Source organism: Lissotriton helveticus, chromosome 7 (assembly GCF_964261635.1).
Source record: "Lissotriton helveticus chromosome 7, aLisHel1.1, whole genome shotgun sequence".
In the NCBI taxonomy this organism is placed as follows: Eukaryota; Metazoa; Chordata; class Amphibia; order Caudata; family Salamandridae; genus Lissotriton; species Lissotriton helveticus.
Genome location: NC_136068.1, coordinates 98,307,503 through 98,334,947, shown reverse-complemented (window position 1 = coordinate 98,334,947; position 27,445 = coordinate 98,307,503). Strand labels below are relative to the sequence as shown.

Below are 27,445 nucleotides of genomic sequence, written 5' to 3'. Positions count from 1 at the left end.
GTAGGTGACCCCGCACTGTTGCCAGAGAGACTTCATATATTTCGAGATGAAGTTCGTGCCCCTGTCGCTGACGACCTCCCGGGGAAAGCCCACCCGGGAGAAGATCTCCATCAGGGCTCGGCCTACCACCGGCGCCGTCACGGTTCGGAGAGGGATAGCCTCGGGATAGCGGGTGGCGTGGTCCACCAGGACCAGGATGAACCGGTGTCCTTGGGCGGTTCGGGGGTCCAGGGGCCCCACAATGTCTATTCCCACCCGTTCGAACGGGGTGGTGACGACGGGAAAAGGCTGCAAGGGTGCTTTGGTTTTTCGGCAACTTTTTCCGCTGGCCTGGCAGGTGGGGCAGGCCCTGCAGTGGTTGGTGACATCTTTTCGCATTCGGGGCCAGTAAAAGTGGGTCACCAGGCGGTCGTACGTTTTGTCCTGTCCCAGGTGTCCGGCCAGGGGTATATCGTGGGCTAAGTTCAAGAGGAAATCTCTGAAGCGGAGGGGCACCACGGGGGCATCATCGCGGACAGTTACTTTCAGCATCCCTGATACTCCTCCCCATTCGAAGGGGACGTAGGCCATTTGACATAGACTTTCTGAGTTGTCGGCCGACCGGACAGGGCAAAGAATGTTCGGCAAGATCTGGTCCGGGGCCACCAGATGACAGCGGACCGCGGTCACACTGGCCCCGGTGTCGCGGAGGGCTTCCGCCCGGCGGCCATTAATGTTGACCCACTGGCTGTACTTCTGCGTGTTGGCGGGAAGGGGGGCCCGAGGGATCAGGTCTCGTTCCCCTAAGCAAACCAGGGACATAGCGGCCGGTTCCCACTCAGGCTGGTCGTTTTCGTACTCTTCTTGGTCTTCTGGGTGCTGTTCTTCCCCCAGGGCTGCAGCAGCGACCTGGCGGGGTAAAGGGTTCGGGTTCTTTGGGCAATTGGGATCATTTGCGTAGTGGCCGGGTCGCTGGCATCGGTGGCAAGTGATGTTGGCTCGGAAGCCGGGTCGCATCGGGGCGTTTCCCCTGCCGGCCGGGGGTGGGGTGTTGCTGGCGGGAGTCACCGGGCCGGTGTCCCTACCCCGGCCCTGGCCTCCTCCTCCACGGGGGCGATGGGGCCCTTGGGCAGTTCTGTGCGCTTCGCTGGGTCCGTTTCGGCCAACTCGGGTGCTTTCCCATCGGTCAGCTTCGGCGGCGAGCTGCCGAGGTTCCGTTAGTTTACTGTCCAGGAGGTGCTGTCTGAGTTCGATGAAGCAGTTGTTAGAAAGGTGCTCCCACACAATAAGGTCAAAGAGCTGTTCGTAGGTGGTCACGTTGCTGCCCTTGATCCACCCCTCGAAGGCCCGGCTAAAGAAGTTCACGTATTCCACCCAAGTTGTACCCGGGATCCGTTTGCAGTCGCGGAACCGCTGGCGGTACATCTCGGGTGTGAGTCCGTATCGAGTGAGGAGGGCGGCCTTCATGTGGTCGTAGGATGTCATCAGATGGTCCGGGAGTTGCAGCAGGGCGTCTCGCCCTTCGTTGACAAACCTCCCCCATAACCCGGCTCCCCAGTCGCTTCGGGGAATCCGGTGGGAGGTCATGGCTACTTCGTACGCTTTGAACCATTGCTGGATGTCATCGTTCTTGTAGTACTCTCTGACGACATCTTTGGGTATGTGGACCTTGGGGTCTGTAGGGGCAGGAGTGTTCGTGCGCTCGGGGACCCCGAGTTCCTTGTTCTGCTTCCGAATCTCTAGTTCTTTGAGGTTGCGCTCATGTTCGTAGGTTAGCTTCTTCTCTTCTAGCTCTCTCTGCCTTGGTTTCTCTTCTCGCTCCTCTCGGAGTCGTAAGTGTTCCAACGTTATTTTTTGTTCCGCCAATTTGAGTTCTCCATCTAAGCGAAGTCGTGCCAGTTCTAATTCATGAAGCCTGCTTTTTTCCCGTTCCTGGACCTCTTCTGGGGAGAGACCCGATCTTCTTCTTTCTTCCGTCGGCGTGGGGCTTGTTTCGGGTGTCCCGTGGCTTTGTGTTTGGGGTACGGTCGTACCCGTCTCCGCCCAATGTTCCAGGGCTCGTTTGAAGTCCTCTTTCGTGCTCAGTCCTGTGGTTGAAATGCCTAATTCCATGCAGAATTGTTTCAGTTCTCTGTGGTTGTATTCTTCCAGCTTTTCCATCTGGAATTTTTCTGTTGCTCCGCTCTCTTTTGTTGTCATGGTGGTTGTGTGTCGTGGGGCGAGTGACCCTCTGTACGATTATGCGTAGGTTCGGATCGCGCCGCTGGCCACCAATGTTAGATGGAGACTCAGAGGGTCGGCCGAATACTGGGGGAGAGGCCTCCGATGAGGGCCGTCTCCGGCGATCGTACAGACAGGTCACCACCCTCCCCACAGATAGACACCACACCAGGATGAGATCGACACTCTTTATATATGGTTCTTGTGGCAAGGTTATCAGCGGTACAGGATTCAGGACTCGAGGGTCCTCTCAATTCTAGTCTCTGTAGGGAAAGGGGTAGCGGGTCAGTCTTAGTACCGGGTCGGTACCGGGGGGTGGTAGGAGGGAAGCTCACAATCCTCGAGCTTAGGAGTCTGCAGGGTCGGGCCGCGGCAGCGCCAGCAGGCCAAGGTGATGGTTCAAGTACAGAGGGCCGCGGCAGCGCCAGCAGGCCAAGGCGATGGTTCAAGTACAGAGGGCCGCGGCAGCGCCAGCAGGCCAAGGCGATGGTTCAAGTACAGAGAGCCGCGGCAGCGCCAGCAGGCCAAGATGATGGTTCACGTTGCAGAGGGCCGCGGCAGCGCCAGCAGGCCAAGATGATGGTTCACGTTGCAGAGGGCCGCGGCAGCGCCAGCAGGCCAAGATGATGGTTCACGTTGCAGAGGGCCGCGGCAGCGCCAGCAGGCCAAGACGAAGGGTTCACAGGGCAGGGCTGCGGCAGCGCCAGCAGTCCGTCAAGGATGAGTTCTTCTCGGTGTCTCTCGACTCCAGGATACAACTGCCCTCCTGGTCTGGGGCTTCCTCAGTTATAGGGCTGGACCCCTTTGATGTCCGGACCCTCGCGCCTTGAGGTCTGGAGGTCCGGAGTGAGGGGGTCCCGACACCTAGCAGGGGGTTGGAGCCAGCGCTCAGGGAGGCCGGGGGTGATCGACACCCGGCGGAGGAGAGCCGTTGACGCCTTCTTCTGTCATCGACCTGCCAAGTGGTCTCTTTACCTCCTGGGTGGAGGTTGGTGCCTCGATGTCGGGGCCAGGCCCAGGGTTGGGGTCGGGTCGAGGCCATGCGGCCTCGTGCTGTAGTGTCCAAAGATGGCGGCTGGGCCGGGGCCATGGCGCTGACGGGGACCGAGGCCAGCCGGTACGGAAGGGTTCAGGAGCTGGCGTCCCGTTGTGGACGGGTTGTGGGTTGCCTCGAGGGGTTTCCGGGGTGGCTCTTGCTGGGGATTCAGGGAGAGCCGGGGTCCGGGCCCCGTTGTGCGGAGGGGGGACGGCCCAGCCACGAGGCCTGTCCAACACACATACACACACAGACACACACACAAGCGCCCACGCACACACATACATACAGAGACACCCACCCCCCCCACACATACACACACGCGCGCACACACACACGAGTGCACCCCCCTCTCCCCCGCCATCGCACACATGCATACACACACACACACACAAGTGCACCGAGCCCCCCCCCCCCTTTTCAACTTACCAGTTTAATTTAGAGGGACTCCGCTCTCCTTCTGGCGTCGCGAGACGCTTTCACTCCGCCTGCCTTCTTTTCCGGTGCAGACGCAGCCCCGCCCCCGTCACAGGCGACTTTGCCTGACTTCCGGAGACATCGCGGAGGCCATCTGAAACCGATGGGAAACGAACTCCGGTAGCCCTGTTCCAATGAACCAGAGCATGGCTTACAATTTATCCCACCCGTTTACCTCTCGCGCGGGGGTTGACCAGGCGCTTAAATACCTCTTGATTTTTTGCAGCGCTCAAGCATGTGATGCGGCGCACTATTGACTTCACTATTGACTTATCGCACGACGCCCCGCTCTTCATGCGCTGATTTGTGCCCAGGGCGAAGCTTGGTCAGTAATATTGGGGAGGGGTGTGTTTCAGATTGTCCAACACTCACGCTGGCATATCTTGTTAAAATATGTTATATGAGAAGCGGGGAACAAGGGGCATAAAGGGCTGAGAGGAGCTCAGAAGGCCTTCACAACAGAGATGAAAAAGATTTTTTGTCCGAGTGGGCATGTAAAACTGCCAGGTGAAATCCGACCACACCTCACAATACCCGACTGAAAGCTCCTGTCCCCAACTATTTACTACAGACTACACTTTTTAGGGGGGTGCAACACCCCCACCCCGAGCCTACAGCCCTGCTTGTTGCTGTGGTGTAACCAAGTGCTGTCCACTTTGCATGGGTTGCTTCAGTGCGCCAAAGTGTGAGGAGGTTCTACATCTACATTGCGGCAAGATGGTGGACACTGCGCCGAGAGTGCTATCTTCGTCCCGCGTGACCCAGTGATACATTTTGAAACTAGAAGGGCTGTATTAGCCCCGCCTGTGAACAATGTGCCCAGTATTCTGAATTGTGGCCCGGGGGTCAGGGTTTGCCTGTGCTATGAACACGCGCTGCACTCGTGGCCCACGTGTTAACATGATGCCCGTGTGTGATCGGACGCTGCACACTGCAGCTGGATTGAGAATGTTGAACACCGTCGGGGGGTGCAGCACTGTGTCCAGATTTAAGTAGCTGCCAGGACACTGCATTGTACCTGGTCGCGCTGGCACTGCTTTCTGTGCCTACAGTACAAAGGAATGGGATACTCTTCTGTTTGTTGGTCCCGTTATTGATGAGAGAGATTTCTTTCTCCTGAGTGCATAGCAATTTCGCTGCCATCATGCCGTTCTATCTGAAACTGGCTGTTGAGTAGCGTTCGTTGTGTTCCACAGCTCCTCTTTTCATTAGGCTGGCAGACAGTGCAAAGAACCAAGGAGCATAAACATGCTCGTTCTTTGTTCGGCTTCTAGAAGCCAACCTTTGTTGCCTTTAGCTCTTTCTCCGAAGTGTAGAGGATAGGTGAGTCCTTATTTAACAGTAAATCTCACCCCAAAATTACCCCAAGGGCCAATGAACAGCTCTCCACATTGAAATAAACAATGCAAGACATTGAAGAGACGCGAGAGGAAAAAGTATGACCCTTCCCTCCAGTCTGATTACAAGCTGTTAAATGAAGAAAGCCCAATCTTGCGTTAATTTACAATGCTAATAGCTCTAACTTTTGCAATGCCGAGACCGTTGCATTGTAAATGCTTGTTTTCTTTCTCTCTCATCTCCTGCACCAGCCACCCACCTAATAACACCCATATAGCACGTTGCACTGATTATTACATTCTTTGGGGGGGACAGGGGTTCCACAGCAGTAACTGGAGGGGCCAGAAAGCCCTCTTCCCTTAAGGGGTGCAAGGAAAAATGCACTTGGCTCAAGTGAGCTGTCGGTCTCCCCATAGCGAGCCATTAGGCGGCAGCAACTGCGGGTGGGCACACTTTTTGTGCACTCCTGGCCAGCAAAACCAAGGCTTTACTGTTGTATGCACCTTTTCGAATTCACTTGAGGAAAACCTTGATATGAGCCAAAATATACTTAAAACAGGGCATTGTCATTGTCCGCTTCTTGTGACGTGTTCTAGATATATAAGAATGTTCTTTGTACGCGCTGTGGCTTCAGCCATCTTGGGGGAGGAGCTGAGGCCGTCTGCAGGGGTGTAGCATGCGTTGCCAGTGGCCCGGGCAAGGCAAGTATCCTTTCACTTTTCATTAAAAATTTTGCACCCCTAAGAAGGCCCCTAAAGATTTTGCACCCGCCCATGCTACACCACCGGCCGTCCGAGCTGTAGTGAGCGCTTTACTGTGTTTTTGTGCTAAGTATGCTGTTGTTCCTACAGCAGGTAAGCTAAAATTGTGTTTTAAATACTCAAATGATACATTGTTCCCATGTTAGAAGCTTGTCTCTCTTTTAGACTTCCCTTCCATTAAAACCCACAGCAACATTCCTGCCCCTTCCCTCCAGAGAGCCCTCCCGCCTCCCCAGGTGAAGCATAAAACATAATGCTTGCTTATGGGGATGTGACTTTTGAAACATAAACTGCTGTCTGCACAAGAGGGTCCAGACCACAGCCTGGAAGAACAATGCGCTCTCCTCTTCACGGGGCCATAAACACAAGCCTGTACCTGTCCAAATATTTATGAAAGTGCCAAGACTTAAAGATGGCTGCCGTGATGCGCTTAGCGTCTTAGGCCTTGTGTAACGACATTCCATTGGTGATGTCTGGGCCTGCTCTCCGAGATACTTTTCGGGACATTCTGTCAGTTGGCTGCCACCCTGCAGGCCAGTAGCCACAGATTTGCCCCATGTCCAGTGGCTCACCAGCTCTTTTTCGAAACTGACACTGTCAGCATCCCACAGACTACGGGTTGGGCGCACGTAGGGCCTCCTGTACCAATATTGCAAATAAGAAATTGTACATTTAGACAAATACAGATTTGCAGTTTGTGATTTCTTATTTTCAATTTCTTATAATGGATTTCAGTAGAAGTAGTTGCAGATTGAGTATCGACTTCTACCAAATGCATTGGAATTTTGCAAGCTAATCTAATGTATTAATAGGTAAATGTACAAATACTGAATCGTATTGAGCTTTAAATTCGATCTACCTCATTATTATACTTGAGGTAGGTCGCAAATTGCAACCCACTACGATTGGCTAGATTCACAGGCATGATTGCCTGCTGGGATCAGCAAGCCATCATGTCTGCGATTGCTTTTAAATAAACTTTTTTTTTCATTGCAGACTATATTCACAAACGTAAAACCGGGTGCATTTAAAAAAAAAAAACACCCAAAAATAGCAAAACTTTTCATAACTTTTTTTTTTTTTTTTTTACAAGTAGGCTGTTGTCCCTTCCTGGGACTTCTGCCTACCCCTAAAAAAATGTTGTCCACATTTTGAAATGGAAAGGAGTTCCTTGCGGGCCACTTTCTGTCTGTGAATGGTTACCACCTCATTGGAGTTGGATTTGGGTCACAAAACACAATTAATATATAACTTAATAAATCAGTGTTTGGAAGGGACACCCTTTACATGGCCCTTCTAAATACCGAATTGCCATTTATCCGCAAACCCAAACTGCGATTCAGTAACATGTTACAGAATCACAGTTCGGATTTGTACATTTAAAAACGCCATTTTTAGGTCCCAACGGTTCCGATGTGACCTTTATGACCGTAAAATTGCACACACATATATACATATTTTAAATGTTTAAATGTGACGGTGTATGAATGGTTGTATATCTTTAAATATGTACTCACAAATATTCAAAAGTCAAATGTAAGCAAACAACACTGCTTCACAATAAAATATAACTGGACATATTCGTGTTTGTGGTAAGATGCAGTGTCTGTTCTACTGGCACATTTGGCAGCTGTGGTGGTAGGGCATAAGGAGGGGGCAGGACAAACCGTGGCGGCTCCTACACTATGGCAGAGGAGCGTCGCCGCACTGCTTTCAAGCAGTTTGAGAAGCAAAAACATAAAATTAAAATAACTTTCAGTTATTATCATTTTAAGTTCTTGCTGCGTTGCGGGTGGGCGGGGCTGTTCTGCTCTCAGAGCAGGTCAGGGGAGAAGTGATTTGCCCACTCCTGAGTGTGCAATGACTGTTTGGTCGGCACACACAGGCCGCCCAAACCAGTCATGCACACTTTCCCAATTCTCCATGCAGGCTGCCTTGCAGGCTGCATGGAGAACATGCCCAACTCTCTAGCCCCTGGCTGAGCGCCATGTCTCGTCGCTCAGACCAATCTCACAACTCTGCATTGCAGCGTTGTGAGTGGTTTAGGAGAGGGAGCCTAGCTGCCTGAAGACAGAGGCAGGAGAGCAGGAGCAGAATCGTGGGACCCGGCGGCAAGGTAAGTTATTCTGTTTATTTTGTTTTAATCATGCTCCCTCCACTCTTCATTTGCTATGGTACGCAAGACGTGAGTGTTGCGATTGGCCTGTTGTGGATTTACGGTTGCGGTCTGGGATTTCTCGTTCACATAACTGACACTCCTAGCTATCCGAGTTGGCCACTGTCTGCTGACCAATTTGGTATTGTGCTTGGTTAAAAGACTTCTCTGTGAGTTTTAGTGGACTTTGTAGGTCTAGAATACTCTGCTAGTAATTCCAAGGGATGCCAATAAGCAGTGCTTAATTTGAGCCTGTCGTTACTGGTGCTCAGCACCTGTACTTAATCATTAACACCAGTGCTTTTCATCAGCACCAGTTAAGGACACATTCATTTACGGGGAAATTAAGGGATTTACACAGAATCTCAGGATGTTGAGCCGAAGCAGAGACTCGAAGCTGGTTCCCCAGCTCCGAAGTCTGCAGCTCTGGCCATTATACCACATCCTCTCCCCGCTTAAGTAGTTGGTTCTGTTTTAGATGGCGCTAACAGGAGAATTGGGCTGGTGAAAGCTGCCTCCTGACAAGAACCCAGGCACTTATTTATTTTACTAATTAACCACTGCCAATAAGGTTTTGTGTGCCCTGGCAAAGTTTAGTCTAAAGATATTTCAGGAAATGTTAGATATATATGGCACCAATTCCGTTGGACAGGATGTCAGTCAGCACCCACGTATTGTCATATAACCACATTCAACAGAGTGTTTGGGGGAACTAGTCAAGGTACTTTTAGTATCTCAGTACACAGGAATATTATGTGGAAGGTGTTCAGCTTCTGAATTGAACCATCATACTATGTATCCAGAAGTCATCACCTGCCATCTGCCTTCAATAAATATAACTTCTGCATCTTCTCAGCATGTAGGAGAGAGCGATACAACAGACCCCAGGGCCTTAGTTAGCGCTCTAGGAGTAAAAACAAATATCCCCACTAAGTATACAATTCAATGAGATGGCACTGCACCAACATCCCTCGTGGAGGGGTGAAGGAGGAGGGGCTTCTGTATCAAGAGGAAAGAATGGTAGCAGCGACCAAATGGCTTTTTGACTCCTACACCCACCGAGCAATATACTTAGTTAATAAGGAATTTATAAATAGGCCACTGGAATGACATTATTTTGGGGCCTTTGCTTTCTGCACTTAATTGAAGATTTGTTTCAGTTGCTACACAATCCACCACCATCTAAATAGCATGCAAATATTAACAAAATATGTAGTTTATAGCAAAAATGGAACAAAAGTTATTGGCAACCATACATGCTTTGTGCAGTGCAGCACAACAAAATGTGCAAAAGTTAAATAGTTACTTTTCCACCTTTATTGAGGCAGGAACATTCACTGGAATGCGTTTTTTTAATCTGTTATGCCGTGGCCATTCGCCTGTTAAAAAGGGCCTGAATGTTCCCCCCCCTTTGAAATAACGACACAGATGGTGCCTCACTTGATGCACAAAGGGTGGGGGAAGGTTAACGCTGCATTTGTGCTGGGAGGTCGGGGAGAGGCCTCTTAATGCAAACCGGGAGGGGGAAAGCAATAGAGCATGAGAGCAGACGACTTTGAATCTGGGATGTGGACTCCTCTGTCTTATGCGGGGTGGGGGAGCGGCAACCTTTGAAGTCTGATGCCGAGGCACAGACAAATGGTGGTGTTTGATGTGGCTGGCGATGATGTGCACATGCCTAGCTCACATGAACTGTATGCGATCTGCAGCTAGGTAGACTTTTAGGACCGCTTACTATAATCTCGCCTATTCCATCCCTACGGGATAGAATAGGCGAGACCTAAAAAGAAGTGGCATGCACTGAAGAAAGTAAAGGCAGCCATCAGCTGAGCGGGAGCGCTACTCGAGGACAACTATGAAAAGTCCGTAAAAAAGAGTGCTCACAAGTATAATAAATAACATGAAGCGTAAGAGCACATGTAACCCGGGCAGTCCATATGGGAGGTTAAAAAAGTTGAAATGTGTGACTAGTAAGCTATTTCACTAATCAAAAGCTGGTATTTACGAAGGACAATAAGAGGCTATAATAGAAAAGATGGGCGGGGCTGGCAGCCTTTATTCTAGGTACAGCATGTTTCGAAAAGATCGCGCATGCACTGCCTAGGTGAGACCTTAAAAGGGCTTGTTGTGAATACCATTGATTAAAGGCCTGACAATCAGCCATAGTCTGCAGAAGTAAACAAACAATATATTTGAATGAAATTCAGAAAGCGAAGAACGAATAATTCCTTCTTTGCCATACAAATGTTTTGTTTCACTAATCATGCAACCTCAGGTGTACATTGCAGCTCTTCCAGGCAGGGTGTGACCTTACATAAACCCCACAAATAGCACTGGCACCAATGGTAGGGTGGGCATTGGCTAAACTCAGTACACAAGCTGTGGGCTGGACATGCCCATACACACCACAGTCTGCCCTTGATAAGCATGACTGCTGGTCCTGATGCGAGACAAAGTCCTGCAGACGGCTATGGCAGAGATCACATTCTTTTCGTGTGCTCCATTCATACATTCTACTTTTGTGTTTCTCACTTTTATTATCACATGTATTGTTATTGTACACGTGTTGCACGGTGTCTTGTTAGTATTTTTTGGGACCCACCTAAGTGATATAAACTCGCAGCATCCTTCCAAGACCCATGTCCTGCTCAGGAAGCATAACCTCCACCACTGACCTGAGACTAGCATAGAAGACACACCCCACTCCTCATCTGAAGATGCAACTTCTCAGCCATTGCTTGTGGCATGTTGGGGCAACTTTAGGGGTAATTTTCACGATCATCTGAAGACCCGTGGAAAAAAATTCAAGAGATCCCAGAGAGGCTCTTCTATCTGCAGGCATCAATTATATCTGTTAAATGTCCCACCACTGTGAAACCCCTTAAGGAGCTGCTTGGTGCTCTATATTAAATTGTCTTCTTTGGGAGGGGACACTTTTAGATTGGGGCGGGGAGATTTTACGGCTGTCAAAAGATCGCTAGAGTGATCACATATGCTCCATGTGGATGTTTCTGATGGCGCCATCTTCTTTTCCCACTCTACAGGGTCAATACTGTGACATCTGCTCTGCTGCAATCACCGATAAAGCCCACCCGATAACCAACGCGATCGATGGCACAGAACGCTGGTGGCAGAGTCCGCCGTTGTCGCGCGGCCTGGAATACAACGAGGTGAACGTCAGCCTGGACCTGGGACAGGTAAGCACTGCCGACAAGCTGCTGGCGCCCAAATGATGGCATATGTCTGAGATTTTGAGGGTCCTCTTTTGTGAACATTTACGTGTGGTTTCGGTGAGCTACTGTGTTTTGCCTCCTCTACGAGTCGATTTGTTTTTGTGCATCTTTCTGTCGCTTCATGTGAACATTTTCTCCATATTATTCTTTAATTCATGGCCACAAGAAATTAAACCGGTCCTAAAAGTATGTCCTTGGGGATATAGTCAATGCTTTATGAATTGGGTGTATTGAACCACACACCCAAACCCAACAGCACACCAGCAAACTGGATCCACCGTCCAGCCATCACCATAGATGTCCATGAAATGTGAATTTACTGTTCTAAACACTGGTAAGGTAGCTGCAATGTAGCCATCTTGATATGAATTGATGTGTATTTTGGGGTTTCAATGGTGAAGTATGGGCTTCCCAATTCGAGTTGCAGCTTCCTCAAGTTATGTAATATCCACAGAGGATGCCCTTCTAGAAGGATCCATGACCATCCACTATGCACCTCAGATGCAATCCATTTCTTGCATTTGTATCATGTTTGCAGAGACATATCCAGTAGCCCTACTGGTCATGTAACATGTTCTGCTGTTTTGATCTTCAGCTACAGTTTCAGAGAGCGGATCACCAGTTATTATATTTTCTGTGTTACATGATGTTCACCTTTTCAAGGTCCCCAATGGTAGTCAAGGGTATAATTATATTCCTATGTGAAAGATGGAGTTCCTTACTAAAATCTGGACTCTCTTCCTGCTAGGTCTGCTGTCTCAGCTCACTGCCCATTTCATTTCCTGTGCAGATGTTTCTGTTTTGCTGTTTGTTTCACAATGTCAGCAGAATAAAATCTATTCATTAATATGGCATTTGATTTATAAAATGATGCCTGACGGTGCTGTGCCCATGCAGCGAGCCTCTATTGCTGTTACTTGTCACTGCATAGCGTGCAATCATCCAGAAGTTCCGAAGGAACTCTGGCAGCTGGAAACAACCTTTACAATACAGGCATTACATTGCACTACCTTTACATAGCATGTCACTACAACGGATGTCATTACAATTAATGTCACTACAACACAGGCATTACATCGCAAGTCATTACAACGCATACTATTACTACGCATAGTACCCCTACACTATCCAACACTTACCCTTCTGTTGCACTCACTGGAGTTAGAATAGTAATTTTAACCCCTACACTAGCCAACACTTACCCTTCTGTTGCACTCACTGGAGTTAGAATAGTAATTTTAACCCCTACACTAGCCAACACTTACCCTTCTGTTGCACCCCCTGAAGTTAGAATAGTAATTTTTACCCCTACACTATCCAACACTTACCCTACTGTTGCACCCCCTGGAGTTGGATAGTATAGGGGTAATAATTACTATTCTAACACTTACCTTAAATGCGATGTAATGGTATGCATTGTAATTCTACGTGTTGTAAAGGTATAATGCGATGTAATGGAATGCGTTGTAAAGGTAATTTCTGAAAATGAGGTGTAATGGCATGCTATTAAAATAATGCGTTGTAAAGGATGTTGCGATGTAAAAACTGCGTTGTAAAGAAATGCATTGTAAATGTATGCGTTGTAACGTCATACATTCCTGGCAGCGGAGAACCACCTCTGGATGAATGGCACTGTAGATTGTACATAGCAAAATCTGCTCTATAAGAATACTCCGTAGCATAACAATAGTAGTGTGGTATTGGATGACTTTTGCTGGTCCAGAATGACCTTCTAAAGGTTTCCAGTGCAGACTGGTGCCTGGTTCAGTTTGTGGAAACCTGCTGTCTGTAGGGAAAAGCAATCGGTCTCTCTATGTGAATGTGCCAGATTGGAGCGCGCACGCCAAATTATGCAGGAACTGTAATAATAATACAGACGTGTTGGGGGTGTAATTCTGCTGTACAATATAGACTCCGTTTTAAAAGTTTTCCCATTGTGGGAGGAGGATAACCTGCTTGAACCCTGGACCACGCCCCAGTGTAATTGAAGATAGCTCTGAGCCATGCTAAGACTTCTTATTATACCTGGAATTCTGAAGGGTTGATAAAGAAAAGCAAATGCTGATAAACAAGCTTAGCTTAGAAATACTAGAACAGATCACGAGACATGGTTCCCTTGTGAGAGAGTTAAATAACAGCTGGCAATTTGTAAAGTCCAATTACAGAGGAATTTAAATTGGCACTGTCACCAGTACTATTGTAGTGCCTTGAATCAGCTAGCGATTGCATTGAGATGTTGTAGGGGTTACTGTGAGATGCATTATGCTGGGGGTGTAGTTTTGACCCTACTTTGTGTAGATGATCTGTTATTTTTGGGTTCAAGTGTAGGTCCAGACATATCTGTTGCATCTTTTGAAGAGTTTGTTTCACAATTTGCGAATACTTCTGGGCACATAGCAAAGTGGAATACACGTTTACAAAGGTCACTTCAAATTTCCAAAAGAGACACTGAGTAGTATTGACCGGACAGACGGGAAAGTAAATTCTTTGGGATTAAAGGGAACTGTAGAAGAAATGAGGCGTGTGGGATGTAATCCTAGTCAGTTGATTCAGAGGTCGAAGTAAGAAAAATAAGGAGGTGGAAATGATTGAATGTGGGCCTATGCGTCAAACAGATATTAATAAAATATAATAATCCCTAAGATTGTATTGTATTGTAATTGCATTTATATAGTGCTTACTACCCCTGACGAGGCGCCAAAGCGCTTTTTCGGTGAGTAGCACGCTACTCCGGGGTCCATAGAGATTTAGTGTTGAATTAGTATAGTGAAATATGAAAGTAATTTGAATGGTGGATAGGTTAGTCAGTTATTTGGATCCCGAAGGATAGCAGAAGGGTAGAAGAGGAAAAAAGATTTGCCTTTATATAGTGCTTGTTACCCCTGATGGGGTGTTGAAGTGCTTTGTTTTTGGCGAGTAGCACGTTACTCCCGAAAGCCGTGAAGGATTAGTGGTTAATTAGTATAGTGAAATATGAAAGTAATTTGAGTGGTGGAAATTAGTCAGTTATTTGGAGTGAGAAGGATAGTGGAGGTATAGAAGGGGAAGGAACATTTGCCTTCATATAGCACCTGTTACCCCTGGTGGGTGTTGAAGCTCTTTTCTGGCAAGTAGCACGCTACTCCGGAACCCATAAAGGATTAATGTTGAAAATTACTATAGTGAAATATGAAGTAATTTGCGTGGTGGTTATGTTAATTAGATGTTTGGAAAGAGAAGGGTAGGCAGTGGGATAGAAGAGGGAAAGGGGTTTGTATTTATATAGCGCTTGCTACCCCTGATGGGGTTTTGAAGCGCTTTGTTGGCGAGTACTACGCTACTCTGCAACCCATAAGGATTAGTGTTGAATTAGTATGTTAGTCAGTTATTTGGATTAAGAAGGGTTGGGGAGGGGTAGAAAATGGAAAAAGGTTTGCATTCATATATCGCTTGTAACCCTGATGGGGTGTTGAAATGCTTTATTGGCGAATAGCACGCTACTCTGGAACACATAAAGGATTAGTATAGTGCAGTGAAGATGACCTACATTGGGCAAAAATTTATGAACCTACTGATTTCTAAGAAATTAGTTGGAGTTGGTCAGAAGAATTATCTTGAATGTTCTTTTAACCCCTCCCCTGCTGGTGACTGAACCACTCCGTCGTCAGCTGCGGTCGCGATGTGCTGATGACGGAGCGGTTCCGTCACGGCCCGCTAGGCACGCCTGCGCGGCGCGGATTCCGCACCTGCGCTGAGCGTTCCATTGAGCGGGCGGGGCCGTGACGGAACCGCTCCGTCATGAGCACAGCGCAACCGCGGCTGGTGACGGAGCTGTTCCGTCACCAGCATGCGGCCGCCCCCTTAGCACTGCGGCGGAATAGCTGCCGCAGTGAAGGGGTTAAATGGGAAGAGAGCTCAGATAGTGAAGAAGACGGAAAACACTGATTACAAAGAGAGCATCTGGGTCGCCAAATGTAAAGAAATGTTATGAATGTTTTGTCTTGCATCAAACAAGGAAAATGACTAGATTTGTGTAGATTGAGGTTCCAACTTGTATTGAATCGGAAACAAAATGCTGAGAACTTTCCTGATTGATCCATGCACTATAGCAAACTGCACTTAGCTCATTTTTGACAAAGAAAACATATCATAGGCCAAATGTGGAATAGGGTGTGTTTTGAGCAGAGGAGTATTTTCTCCTGTGTGGAAAGTTCTGAAATTAAAATAGGCAAGATTGTGTTAGCAAAATAGGTTTGAGAAAGGCATGAGTAGAACAGGATAAATATTAGGGGTAGTGTAACTCGCGCTATTTTCTGTAGCGTAATTATGCAGAATGATAGAATAATTACAAAATGTTATGTATAATTATGCTAGGAGCATGACCCAATACTTTGCACTATTTCATATCTCAAAATGCACCCTTGCGTCCAAAATGAAGCAAATCTTGCATTTTGTGGTAAGAAAATCCCACCAAATTCAACAGAACACGAACAGCAGCAGTGTCGCTCGCACTGCTTCTGTGCCTATGCAATAGTTACTTTTGCCCCAAACTGCTCTGAATAAGATGAGCATGCGAAATTAGTAATTTTCGGTAACTTCACATCACAAGAGTAACCAAAATTGCTCTGATTACTCCGACGAAATTAAAATATTACCTAGGCCTAGTAAATATAGAGGTGAGTTCAGTAAATCCTTCTTGGTACTAGAAAGCAATCATGGGTGAACAACCTCCGACATGGAGGATTATCAAAAATTAAGAGAAGTGGTGGAAACTGTATTGATATTGAGCTGGATTAGACCCTTAGGAAATCAAGATAGGCCAAAAAATTGAAAGTGCCTTCAAGGGCCCAGCTATATTTTGTACTATACTTTCTTATGGGGACTGAATTCCATAGACGAGTTCTCGAAAGGTCAAGATGATTGCAATGAGGAAGTGGATCCGCTCATTTATTTAGAGAGGAAAAAAGCTCATATTCACCCACCACCACCAAATATTATATTTTTGTATTCCTGTATTCCTCCATGTTGGATCCCTGAGGCACACCCCCTCCCATCTGTTGACAAGGTGGTTACAGCATTGAGGAGGTGGGAAACCTCTGACTGGGTCAACCCGTTTCAAGATGGCGTCCAAATTAACGTTTAATGAAGAAATCATGAGGCTGCGGATTAGCCGTCCTTGTGAATGGTCTGTGCACGCAGTTTCTAATCCGCGGCCCGCCGAAAAGAGGGGCCAAGGAGACCAAGCTTCCCTCTTCAAAGCCGCCATTGTTCTCCATGGGTCTCACAATAGTCCGGTGAGTTCATTGGGCAAAGAAGCCGCCATGATCTGCAGAGAGCTGCCAAGGGGCCCTGGGGGAGTTTTACCCAGAGCAGGGCTCAGCGCCTAACTCTGGGCTCAGAGCACCCTTTTTTTGGTTAAACTGGGATGCTAGTGAATACCATTGTTGTCATAAACCGGTAAAACAAGTTTTCATGCAGCCCTTGATTCTGCACTGCTGTTGTTTATAAGTGTTGTAAATAGAGTTCCCGGTTTTATGGTATTTATTTTTTTAACATTTCCGTCTGTATTTATCCATATTTATTTTATGTTTTGTGTATAAATGTATTTGTGAAACTGTACATTTCTATATTGATTTAAATGATCAATGCACACTCATACTTTGATTTCTGTAGTGTTTTGGCTATTTAAGTTGCCAGATATTACATAGCAGTACATCCACTGGCTAATATTAGCATTATGCCACAAATTTAAGTTGATACATGCAGTTATTTTACAGAAATGTCATCCTGTTTTTTAATTTCCCATGCTGTCCATCTGCTAAGCTGTTGGGCTATAGTTCATGAAAAACAGGACGAAGAGTCATTTAAAAGAAGCAAATTTTCTGTATTTATCCACTTTTAAAAAGAAATACAGACCGAGAGAATAGATGGGCAGCTAGGGCTGCCCATCTCTTCCCTTAATGTACCTGTGCCAATCTCTGCCCTTAATGTACCCGCCTCTACCTCTGTCTTTAACCGCATCGGTGCGGCGCATATTTTCGCTGTGCGCTAAGCGCAAAAGAAAACCTATGGGTTCATGACGAGCTCAGCTCGTCATGAGCGTACGAGAGGTGTACCTCATGAAGAGCTGAGCTTGTCATGAGCGTCGAAGGGGTTAACAGCCGTGTCCACTTCTCCCTTTAATGTACCTGTGCCAGTCTCTGTAAATATTGTACTTGTACCCCCTCGATCATACTCCTCAGGGGTAGCAAGAGCTATATAAATGCAAACCTTTTTCCCTCCGCTACCCTTCTGAATCCAAATAACTAACATATCCACCGCTCAAATTTCATATTTCACTATACTAACTTTCAACACTAATCCTTTATGATTTCCGGAGTAGCGTGCTACTTGCCAAAAAAGTGCTTCAAAACCCCATCAGGGGTAGCAACCTCTATATAAACGCAAACCTCCTTTTCCCTCTTCTATCCCGCCACAACCCTTCTCTATCCAAATAACTGAATAATATATCCACCACTCAAATTACTTTCATATTTCACTTTACTAATTCAACACTAATCCTTCATTGGTTCCAGAGTAGCGTGCTACTCGCCGAAAAAGTGCTTTGACGCCTCGTCAGGGGTAAAAAGCGCTATATAAATGCAATTACAATACAATGCAATTACAATAATGGACCCGTGTCCACCTCTACCTTTAATGTACCTGTGCCAATCTGTCAATATTGTACTTGTGCCCCCCCCCCCCCCCCCCCCCGACCATTAGTGGACCAATGCCTATCTGTGTCTTTAATGTACCGGTACCTACCTCTGTCTGTAATGGACCTATGCCCTGTCCTGCCATTAATGCATATGCGCCATTTCTGCCATTAATGACCAGTGCCAATCTCGGTCATTATTGTACTTGTGCCAATCACTGCCCTTGATGTAACTGTCCCTACCTCTATCGTTTTAGACACCTGTCTATCTCTGTTTGTAATGTACCTGTGTCCGCCTCTAGCAATAATGGACCTGGCCATTTCCGCCATTAGTGGACCTGTGTTCATCTCCGCCATTAATGGACCTGTGTCTGTTTCCATCATGAACGGCCCAGTGCCCAGCTGCCATAATGTGCCACCTTGGTCATTCACAAACCTGTGCCCATTTCTGTCAATAATGTACTTGTGTTCACCTTGTTCCTTAATGCACCCGTGTCCTTCTGCGTCATTAATTCCCTCTGTCAATCTCTCGTCTCCCAGGGGCGCCCAGCTCGACCGACCCTCTTTGGCCGGAAGTTGTTCGTTTGCTGCTGGTGTTTTCTGGGCGTTTCTCGCCGCCTACGAGAGATTTATCCATCTCCGTTTCTAGTGAGGGAATTGATGGAGGCGGCTCATTTGCTTTCCAGGCGCAAATAACTGAGCTGAATGTTAATGCCAGTCCCTTTGCCAGAGCTGTCGGGCATAGTTGAGCGTTCGCGTTGCCCTTGGCATCCTCTGTGCCCAGCCCCCGGGCACAGCTCGCACACTGTCTTTGTGCTGGTTCCTCGGAAGCCCTTTTACTGGAGAACAAGGCCTTCTGACGGCCCCCCATCGACAAGGCCTCTCAGCGGCGCTGTACCCCATGGCTTGCATTGGCACAGCCCTTCACTATTCGTGACAGGCCGTTGACCCTGACTTTGCTTGGCCTCTAAGCGGCGCACTACCTCACGGCTTGCACTGGCACAGCCCTTCACTCTTCATGACAGCCCGTTGACCCTGACTTTGCATGGCCTCTCAGCAGCGCAGTACCTCAAGGCCTGCATAGGCACAGCCATTCACAACAGGTCGTTGACCCTGACTTTGCATGGCCTCTCAGCGGCGCAGTACCTCCCGGCTTGCATTGGCACAGCCCTTCACTCCTCATGACAGGCCGATGGTTGACCCTGACTTTGCATGGCCTCTCAGCAGCGCAGTACCTCAAGGCTTCCATTAGAACAGTCCTTCACTTTTCATGACTGGCCGCTGACCCTGACTTTGCATGGCCTCTCAGCGGTGCCCTTCACTCTTCATAAAAGGCGAATGGCGGTAAAGGGGGGAGAGCCACTGATGGGTAGAACAGATGCTCTGTGGCTCTGGCTCAGCTCGAGGCACTATTGGACCCTCGAGCCCAAATGAACCGAGCTTTCATGTGGCTTCTGGCTCCCCTTAGACCCCCCCCCCCCCCCGCTCAGACCTCATGCATCAAGAATTAAAGACAAAGCATTAATCTTTGATGTAAACCAGGAGAAAGAGACGTCAATCTAGTGTCTGAATCGCACAATGTGAAACCTGAATATTTGGACTCAATCCCGGCTACCGCAATTGAACAAATTGTGTGGTCCTACGCAAATATTTTATTTTACTATGCCTCAGCTTCTCATTGGTTGATTTATCACTGCACCTTGTAGCGTGCATTGGCACAGCATAGCTTGCATTGGCAGAGCCCATCTTCGCTTGCATTGGCACAGACCCTCGTGGCTTGCATTGGCACAGCTTCCAATGGTTTGCATTGACACAGCACAGCGTGGTTTGAATTGCCAGAGCCCATCTCCACTTGCCTTGGCACAGACCCTCGTGACGCACTTTGGCACTGCCCTCCACTCTCCGTGACAGGCCATTGGCTCTGCCTCCTCAGGACCTGTCACTGTCCTGGTGCTGCCTTTATATCTGCAGTGTTTCCCATGCCCTGGTCCCAGAGCTGTCCACTCCCCTGGCAGAGGCTTCCAGGCTGAAAGACAGCTCCTCGCGGGGACATTGTGCGATTAGAACCCGCCCTGGGCATCTCTTGCAGTGGGAGTGGTAGTGGGAGACCCCCTGTCTTTGGTCCATTCATGCAGGTTTGAGCGGGCAGTATGAGCAGTCTCTGTGCTCTTTGGAGGGTCTGGGGCCACATGAAGCTCATGCAACGAGGCAGACAGACGGCACATCCATATTTAGGTCAAGCATCCAAGACCTCTTTTATATACTTTAGTATATACTTATGTGTATGTACTTTGTGGGCTCTGGAGATCAGTCCTAGGACTGTTCTTGTTCAGCTTGGGGACTATTCCCCCCCCCACCCTGTTCAACTGCCTCTATTTAACTGTCTTGATAGAAAACGACCAGCAGAGGTCAGTAAAATACCAGAATCACTTTAGCATTCTCTAGATTCCAATCCATAGGAATTGTCTTCCACAAGCACCCGTAAACAATAATATTTTTTTCAAATCTTGTATTTTCAGTGATATGACCACCGACAGCCCTGATTTTATATTAAAAACAGAGCTTTGGACTATACCAGGCAATGTTTCTATCCATGTGTTCCCATACCTGGCATGTCACGCAGTTTGGTACTTACTTTCCCTCCATGTTAAACAACAGTAGATGTTTCAGCACCTAGGCTAATGTGCTGCATAGCTAAATACATATACGGTCCCAAAGGTGAGACCGATTGCATTGCAAATGCTTGTTTTCTTCTGCATTGAGAATCTCTACACTGCAGGATGTGCTGCGGTCATATTTACCTTGCAGACCCCTGGATCTCCCCTGTGTAGGGCAGAAACATTTCACTTGTGAAAGTCTTAAAAATGTTTTTTAAATCCATTAATTAACATTGCCAAAATCACTAGGTCTTGCATTTAAGACCGATTGGCTTTGCCAATGGTTTTAGCAATATGTTACTGTATATGCACTGCATATTTTACCTTTCATTTCAAAGTCTTTATTTCGGCATATATGCCATAAAAGAAAAACAGTGCACACATTACTTGCATTACATCAAATAAAAAACATATCTCTACATTAAAACATTGTACTTTTTATCAATGGTTTTATGTATCAATCATTGAAAAAGTACAATCCATGTTGGAAGACAAATAGTGGGGGAACAATACATTCATGTGTTATAGGATGGACCACCACATCGGGTCAACAGTTCAGATCAATTACAATTGATGACCCTTCTTTTTCCTTTGGTAAAAAATAGAAAGTAGAAATCTACTAACACTAAATATTATCTGTTGTGACGTATTAGTAGTTAGGATTCTCAGAGCCTGTGAACATGACCGCAAGCCTAATAAGAGGCATATTGGTTTAATCCATCTCTTCCTTGCCTGCACATACGAGGGGCAGAAGAAAAGGATATGCTGTTCATTTTCAGTCTGTTCATGTTCACACATAGGACAAATTTCGTCCATTATTTGGGACGATATATCACGACTCCTGGCCCAACGTGCCAATGTTGTTTTAATTAAAAGGTTTCCATACCTAAATTTTAAAAATAATGTTTTGGCAAGTGGGGGCTCTATTTCATCCATAAAAATTTCATAAAGGGGTTCGTCCTTAAAACTTAAGAATTTTGAGATTATGGTCCCGCTAGTTGAATTACTTATAGTTCTATTCCCTATAAAGGTCCAGAATGCCCTTTTTAAAATTTGTTTGGGATTATCTGGTAGTTGCTCGGGATTCTCCCAGAAATGTTTTAATCCTATACAGCTCAACCAGGTCTTAACATGCCTTAGCCATGGGGTAGCACTTTGGGAGTCAAGCGCAATAATTTCTTTTAACCCGTCTCTATAGTCTTGGAGTTCGGGGACGTGCCATAGTCTAACCCATAGCATTAGGGGTCGAATCAGAACATGATGGTCTGTTCTTTTAAAATTCAGGTCCAGTTCCAGGGGTACAAGTGGAGTACCTCTTGGGACCCTCACCAGACTTCGCATAAAGTTGTTATCTGATACTCTAAAAATGTCTTTGGCTCCGGGGCCCCATATTTCTGCTCCGTAAAGGACTGATGACTAGACCTTGAATTTAAATAGTTCCATAACTGGGGACACTGCTTTACTAGTACTTTGACTGTGTTCCCTGAGGATTGGTCTAACATTCTGAGCAAAGATTAATTTGCTTTTGTCCATTTGCGCTTTCCAGTTGAACTTGGAGTCTAGTGTCACCCCTAAATAAGAAAAATGGGGAACTGAATCCAACTTTGCTCCTTTTAGTGTTAAACAACCTTTATCCCGTTTTATAGGATTTAGGGACATACATTTAGTTTTCATTCCATTAATCTCCAGCCCCTTTGAACTACAATATTCGTTAAAAGTGTCCAATAGGGACTGTAATCCATTTTTCGTTTGGGATATCAAAATTGTATCGTCAGCAAATAGTAAGGAAGTTACCTTTTCGCCATTAAGCTTTGGTGAATCGTTTTTGCAACCTTTTAAAAAAGAGGGGATGTCATTTACAAACAGGGAAAAAAGCGTGGGAGCCAGGACGCAGCCCTGACGGACTCCACGTTCAATGGGTATTTTTTGAGTTAACTCACCATTTGGGCCCCATCTAATTCTAGCAAAATTCCCTTCATGCAACTCTTTAATCTGAGTAACAAGGTTGTTTGGCATACCAGCTGCACTCAAGGTTTTCCATAAGAGATTTCGGGGCACCAGATCGAATGCTGCCCTTAAATCAACAAAGGCAACATATAAGTGGCACCTTTTGATCTCTACGTACTTCCAATAGAGGCAGCAAAATCTAAAGATTTGGTCTATAGTGCTGACTTTTGATCTGAATCCAGCTTGGAATTTGGTTAAAATTGTATTTTCATCCAACCAATCACTCACACGTGATAAAATGTGACGTGAATAAATTTTCTGTAGGATGTCCATTAAACTTATTGGCCGATAGTTGCAAGGGTCCATCCTATCGCCTTTTTTAAAAATTAAGACAATTTCCGCTCCCTTCCAACTTTCTGGAAATTCTAAAGAGCAAGATAATGTATTGCACAAATAGTTAATATAAGGTGCCCATATTCCTAGGTCGTGCTTGTATAAGTCCCCCGGGATCTTGTCCAGACCAGGGGCTTTCCCTGATTTGATTTGGGATATTGCCAGCTCTGTTTCCCCTAAGGTAAAAATCAAAGGGTCTGTTCGGTAATCGTGGGTCTCCACAATCGTGTCCATGTGAGGGTCATCATATTTTTTGTATAGGTTCGTAAAATGATTAACCCATGTTTTCTCATCCAAAAAAACATCTTTTACCACCCTACCTACTTGATTGCCATTTGCGACCAGCCTCCAGAACGCCACGTTATCGCGTGATCTGGCAGCTAGCAACAAATCGGCCCATTTATCTTCATCCCATCTTGACTTTGAGGCCCTTTGGATTGCCTTGTAATTATTCCTAGCTCTTCTGACAGTTCTAGGTGATTTAGTTTTTATTGCCATTAGCATTTCCCTCTTTGATTCCCTGCATGATCTGTCATACCATGGTTTACCATGGGACAGGTTCTGGGTCTTTTGCTGGGGTTTTTTGGGCATTTTAGTTACTAATAATCTTAGGTCAGCAAATAATTTCTGATGTAACGACATAAAGGACACTCTAAATTCCTCCTCAGGCTTTGCAGCTAAGTGGGGTCCAAATATCTCAGCAAAAAGAAAATATATTTCGCTGAGGATGTTACTATTGTCCAGTATGAGCGGCCATTTCAGAGATCTTCTGTTATTACTAATATGGATCTCGGAATTATCAGCACTATTGCCCTCAATTGGAAATTGCTGAGCTGTATCGCTAAACAGTAGAGCATCTAAAGTCAATATTAGAGGGAAATGGTCACTCTCAAACCGTTCCCTAACTTCAAGATCAATAAGATATGTCCAGAAAGGTATGGAGGTGATCACAAAATCTAAGTTGTTTTTATAGTTGTTCCTGGTGAAAGTTGGTTTCTTGGCATTATCGGACGGTAACCGTCCATTGCAGGCCCTAAGAGAGTGGTCCGTACATAGATTAATCATTTGGAGACCCTGTTTTGAGCATTTGACCGATTTAAAATTTTCAAGCGTGGGAATGTTATGCACCTGGTCCTCTTCTTCGAAAATTTCGCTAAGCCCCACAACTGGCTCAAAATTACAATTAAAGTCTCCTGCCAGGATAACGAAATCTTCTCTGGGGTCTAGTCCACTCAGAAAGCAGTCCAAATTTGAAATGGTTGGGGATTCTCTTGATAAGGGTAGGGGCCTATTATAAACATTTACTAGAATTAGGTTCTTCCCATTTACCAATGTAATGTTTAAAACTAGTAAGTCGGCAGAGTTCATATCAATCTTCACAATCTTCACCCTTAAAGTTATTTTCACCCACAACAGGAGACCCCCCGACGGCCTTCCACTTTTGGATGGTATTGCACCTATACCGTATGTCTTGTAACCCACCCTGTGATGCGTCTCCAGTGACCATGTTTCTTGAAATAAACAAAGATCAAATAACTCTATGAAGAGTGCCCACTCCGGATCTCTCAAGTTTTTCGCAACTCCGGCTATGTTCCAACAGACCAGTTTAACAGGCAAATCTGGGGCAACTAGCCTCTCAATAGGAGCCCTTGGCATTACTTCATGACCATTAAGAACCACAGGTTGTATTACCAAAGGTGGTACCTCAAATGATTTCTTATTACATAAAATAGTTGTAAGTGGTACCTGTTCTTCTACAATATTCGCATCATGTATTACATTTCCTTCACGGGGAACAATCTTATCCAACCCCAAAGGCACCGAATTATCCAGTACATCCAGTACCCACAACACAAGAAGGCACAGAATTAGTCAATACATCAGAATTGTTAACAACACCCCCATCACCAATGCTCAATGTTTCCAGCCCCTCACCACCCCTGGTCAACAAACATCAGTCGCAATCATCTAGACCACTAAATATGTCAAACCTGTTAAAGGTTTCTAGAGGTGTAAAAGGCTTTAGATGGTCCATCCTTCTATTCTGAAAATTGCGTGATTTATCGGATACATAATTCCATCCCAGGGGATCTGAAGCTACCAGGGGGGGAGGGGCATAGTATGAATTACATGAATTCTGTGGTGTAAGTGAGTACATGGCATATTGACTACTACCATTATTCTGTGCAATAAAACAATTACTTGATTGGTTTTGATTTGTGTGTTGCAATGGTTGGTACTGGGGAAAATGGTTTTGAGATGAGTGGTACTGGGATGAAAATACCACCGATCTTGGGTAGAAGTATGTTAACGGTTTAGGGGTTATAGTGTTCTTTGGGCCACCTGATTGCCAGTTTAAAATAAAATGGACGGCCGATGGATCCCTAAAATTCACGACTACCACATCACCATTGATGTCTTTCGGTCTGCCCCCTAACCATTGAAGCCGACGAACATGTACAATCTCACTGTTTATATCATTTGCAATTGGCCTGTAAGAACTCAGCCAATGCATTGTCTTGTTCTTAAGTTGTGTGTAACCCTCTTTCTTATTCTGTCCTAGAACAGGTACTCCTGTTAAAACAACCACGTAGGGTACTGCCTCTGGCGGAAGTTCGGACAGGGGTGTCTTTCTAGGTCCCCCCCCCGTGTGTCTGGTTTCCCCCATCTCCCTAGTTGGATTCATAGGGAATTTGCTAGGGATGTTCTCAGTGGTTTTATTTACAGTGTTGTTTGAAGGTTGGTCGTGCTTTTTTTGGTTCGTTAAAGGGGGTAATTTGGGTGAATTAGATTGAACAGATACTGTAGGTACTATAGGTGTGTTCCCCGTAGAGCTGGAGGTTGATGCCGGAAGAGTAGGAATAACAATAGGAATAGTTAAGGGTAGTTGGGCTGGTGCTAGTATGTTAGATGATACACTATTAATTGATAAACTAGTTACCTTATTTGGTGCCTTATTTGGTATCTTTTTAGATGTAACATCTTTACCACCCAGTGCATGCTCGATTTTGCATAATCTACATTCTACTTCCATCAGCCTCTCCAAAATAGATGCAGAGTAAGATTTAATTAAACTCTCTATGTTAAGTAATATGACATGATCCTTAGCCTCAGTAGACAAATCAGGGAACACATTAACATCCATATTGTCCTCATTGTCCTCATGATTTACTAGCAGATTTATTTGGGGAGAAGGTGTGGCAGGGGACCCCTCCATGTCTGCTTGGAGAATAATGGGTTTCTTAATAGAACTGATGGTAACCTTTTTCCCAAATTCAGAGCAGCTCAGTTTCGGTTGTGATAGATCCCCCCCCCTTTTCCGCCTTTTCTTAGTAGGCGGTGGACCATAAATTTTTTGCTGGGGTATGATTTTTTTCACCCTGTTACACAACTGTTTCACAATAGGCAAAACATTTCCCCCCGCCGTACGTTCACTACTGGTTTGAGGAGCTGGTAATAGGCCATTCACGTCCGTTTTTGACGCGGTATGTGACGTAAGCTCTACCACACTCGTGTCCGGATGTTCACTGGCTAAGTCATTACTTGGCTCCTTAACTATTGCCTCATTGTCGATGTCAATGGAGCAGGAGGCGGGAAACGAAGTTAATGACACCGATCTAGTCTTTATGCTTTCAATTGAGCGGCGACGATCCGCACGTCTTTCCGCCAAGGCAGATTCCCTAGAAACATCAGGGGAAGATTTTGCAAAATAATCATCAAGGGTCCTATTTACCAGTACACCCTGTTTGTCCGACACTGGTTGATCAGGATTCACAGTGGACATTTTTAACACAGAGGCCGACAGAGCCAAGGAGCAAGCCTAGATGTTAACAGTACCTGGCACACAGCGGGACCGGCCCAGTCCGGTCTCGTCCGGTCTCGTCGGCTCTCGGAGGGTCTCAGAGGGTCCGCCCTTAGTCCGGGCTTTGTCCCGGGATAGGTCCCGCACACGCGTTCCGCTCACGCGTGCCCGTAACAGTTCTTATGTCAGAAGGAGTTTAAGGGGAGGAGTCCCGGGAAGAGGCGGCAGGTGTGCTGGGTGTTGAACGCACAGCCTGTCGGACCTCGCAGTCCCGTCCCCCTTACGGCCGCACTTCCAGTCAGTACAGCGTCTCTCTACACCGGCGCTTCCCCGGGTCACAGGCAAGGGCTCCCAAAACACAGCAGCAAGCACTCCTCTAGCAATTATAAACTCTCTTCGCTTTAGTGCAATTTTGTTTTGTAATTGTAATTTACTTCTGTCAATAAGTTTTGGCAAAGCCAAGAGGTCTCTGCTCTAAAAGGCTGTGCTATTGGGGTTTCCAATGCTTTTACGGTGCATCTGGATTAAGTGGCATTTAGGTAAGTGTCAATTCTGGTTGTGGGAGGGTGTTCATATCGGGGTGCGATTGAGAGCCCTGGAGCTGAGGCTGAAGTCAGTGTGTTTCAGTGGGCCAGAACAATGTTCAGATTACATGCTCATTCAATCCTTGGCATCTCTCCAGTGCGCACATAATGATGGTCACTTAATCCATCAATCAGAATCTTATAAAGCGTGACTACTCACCGTGAGGGTCTCAAGGCACTGGGTGGGGGT

General features: G+C 46.4%; 1 protein-coding gene across 2 annotated transcripts in view; it reads left to right on the top strand.

Moving 5' to 3' along the window:
* LAMA5 (laminin subunit alpha 5) overlaps positions 1 to 27,445 on the top strand; it is a 346,280-nt gene that overhangs the window by 28,796 nt on the left and 290,039 nt on the right. For both annotated transcript variants that reach the window (XM_078651602.1, XM_078651601.1), the window contains exon 2: positions 11,011 to 11,163. In XM_078651602.1, the coding sequence (XP_078507728.1) occupies positions 11,011 to 11,163 (153 nt within the window). The remainder of the gene's footprint in view (positions 1 to 11,010; positions 11,164 to 27,445) is intronic.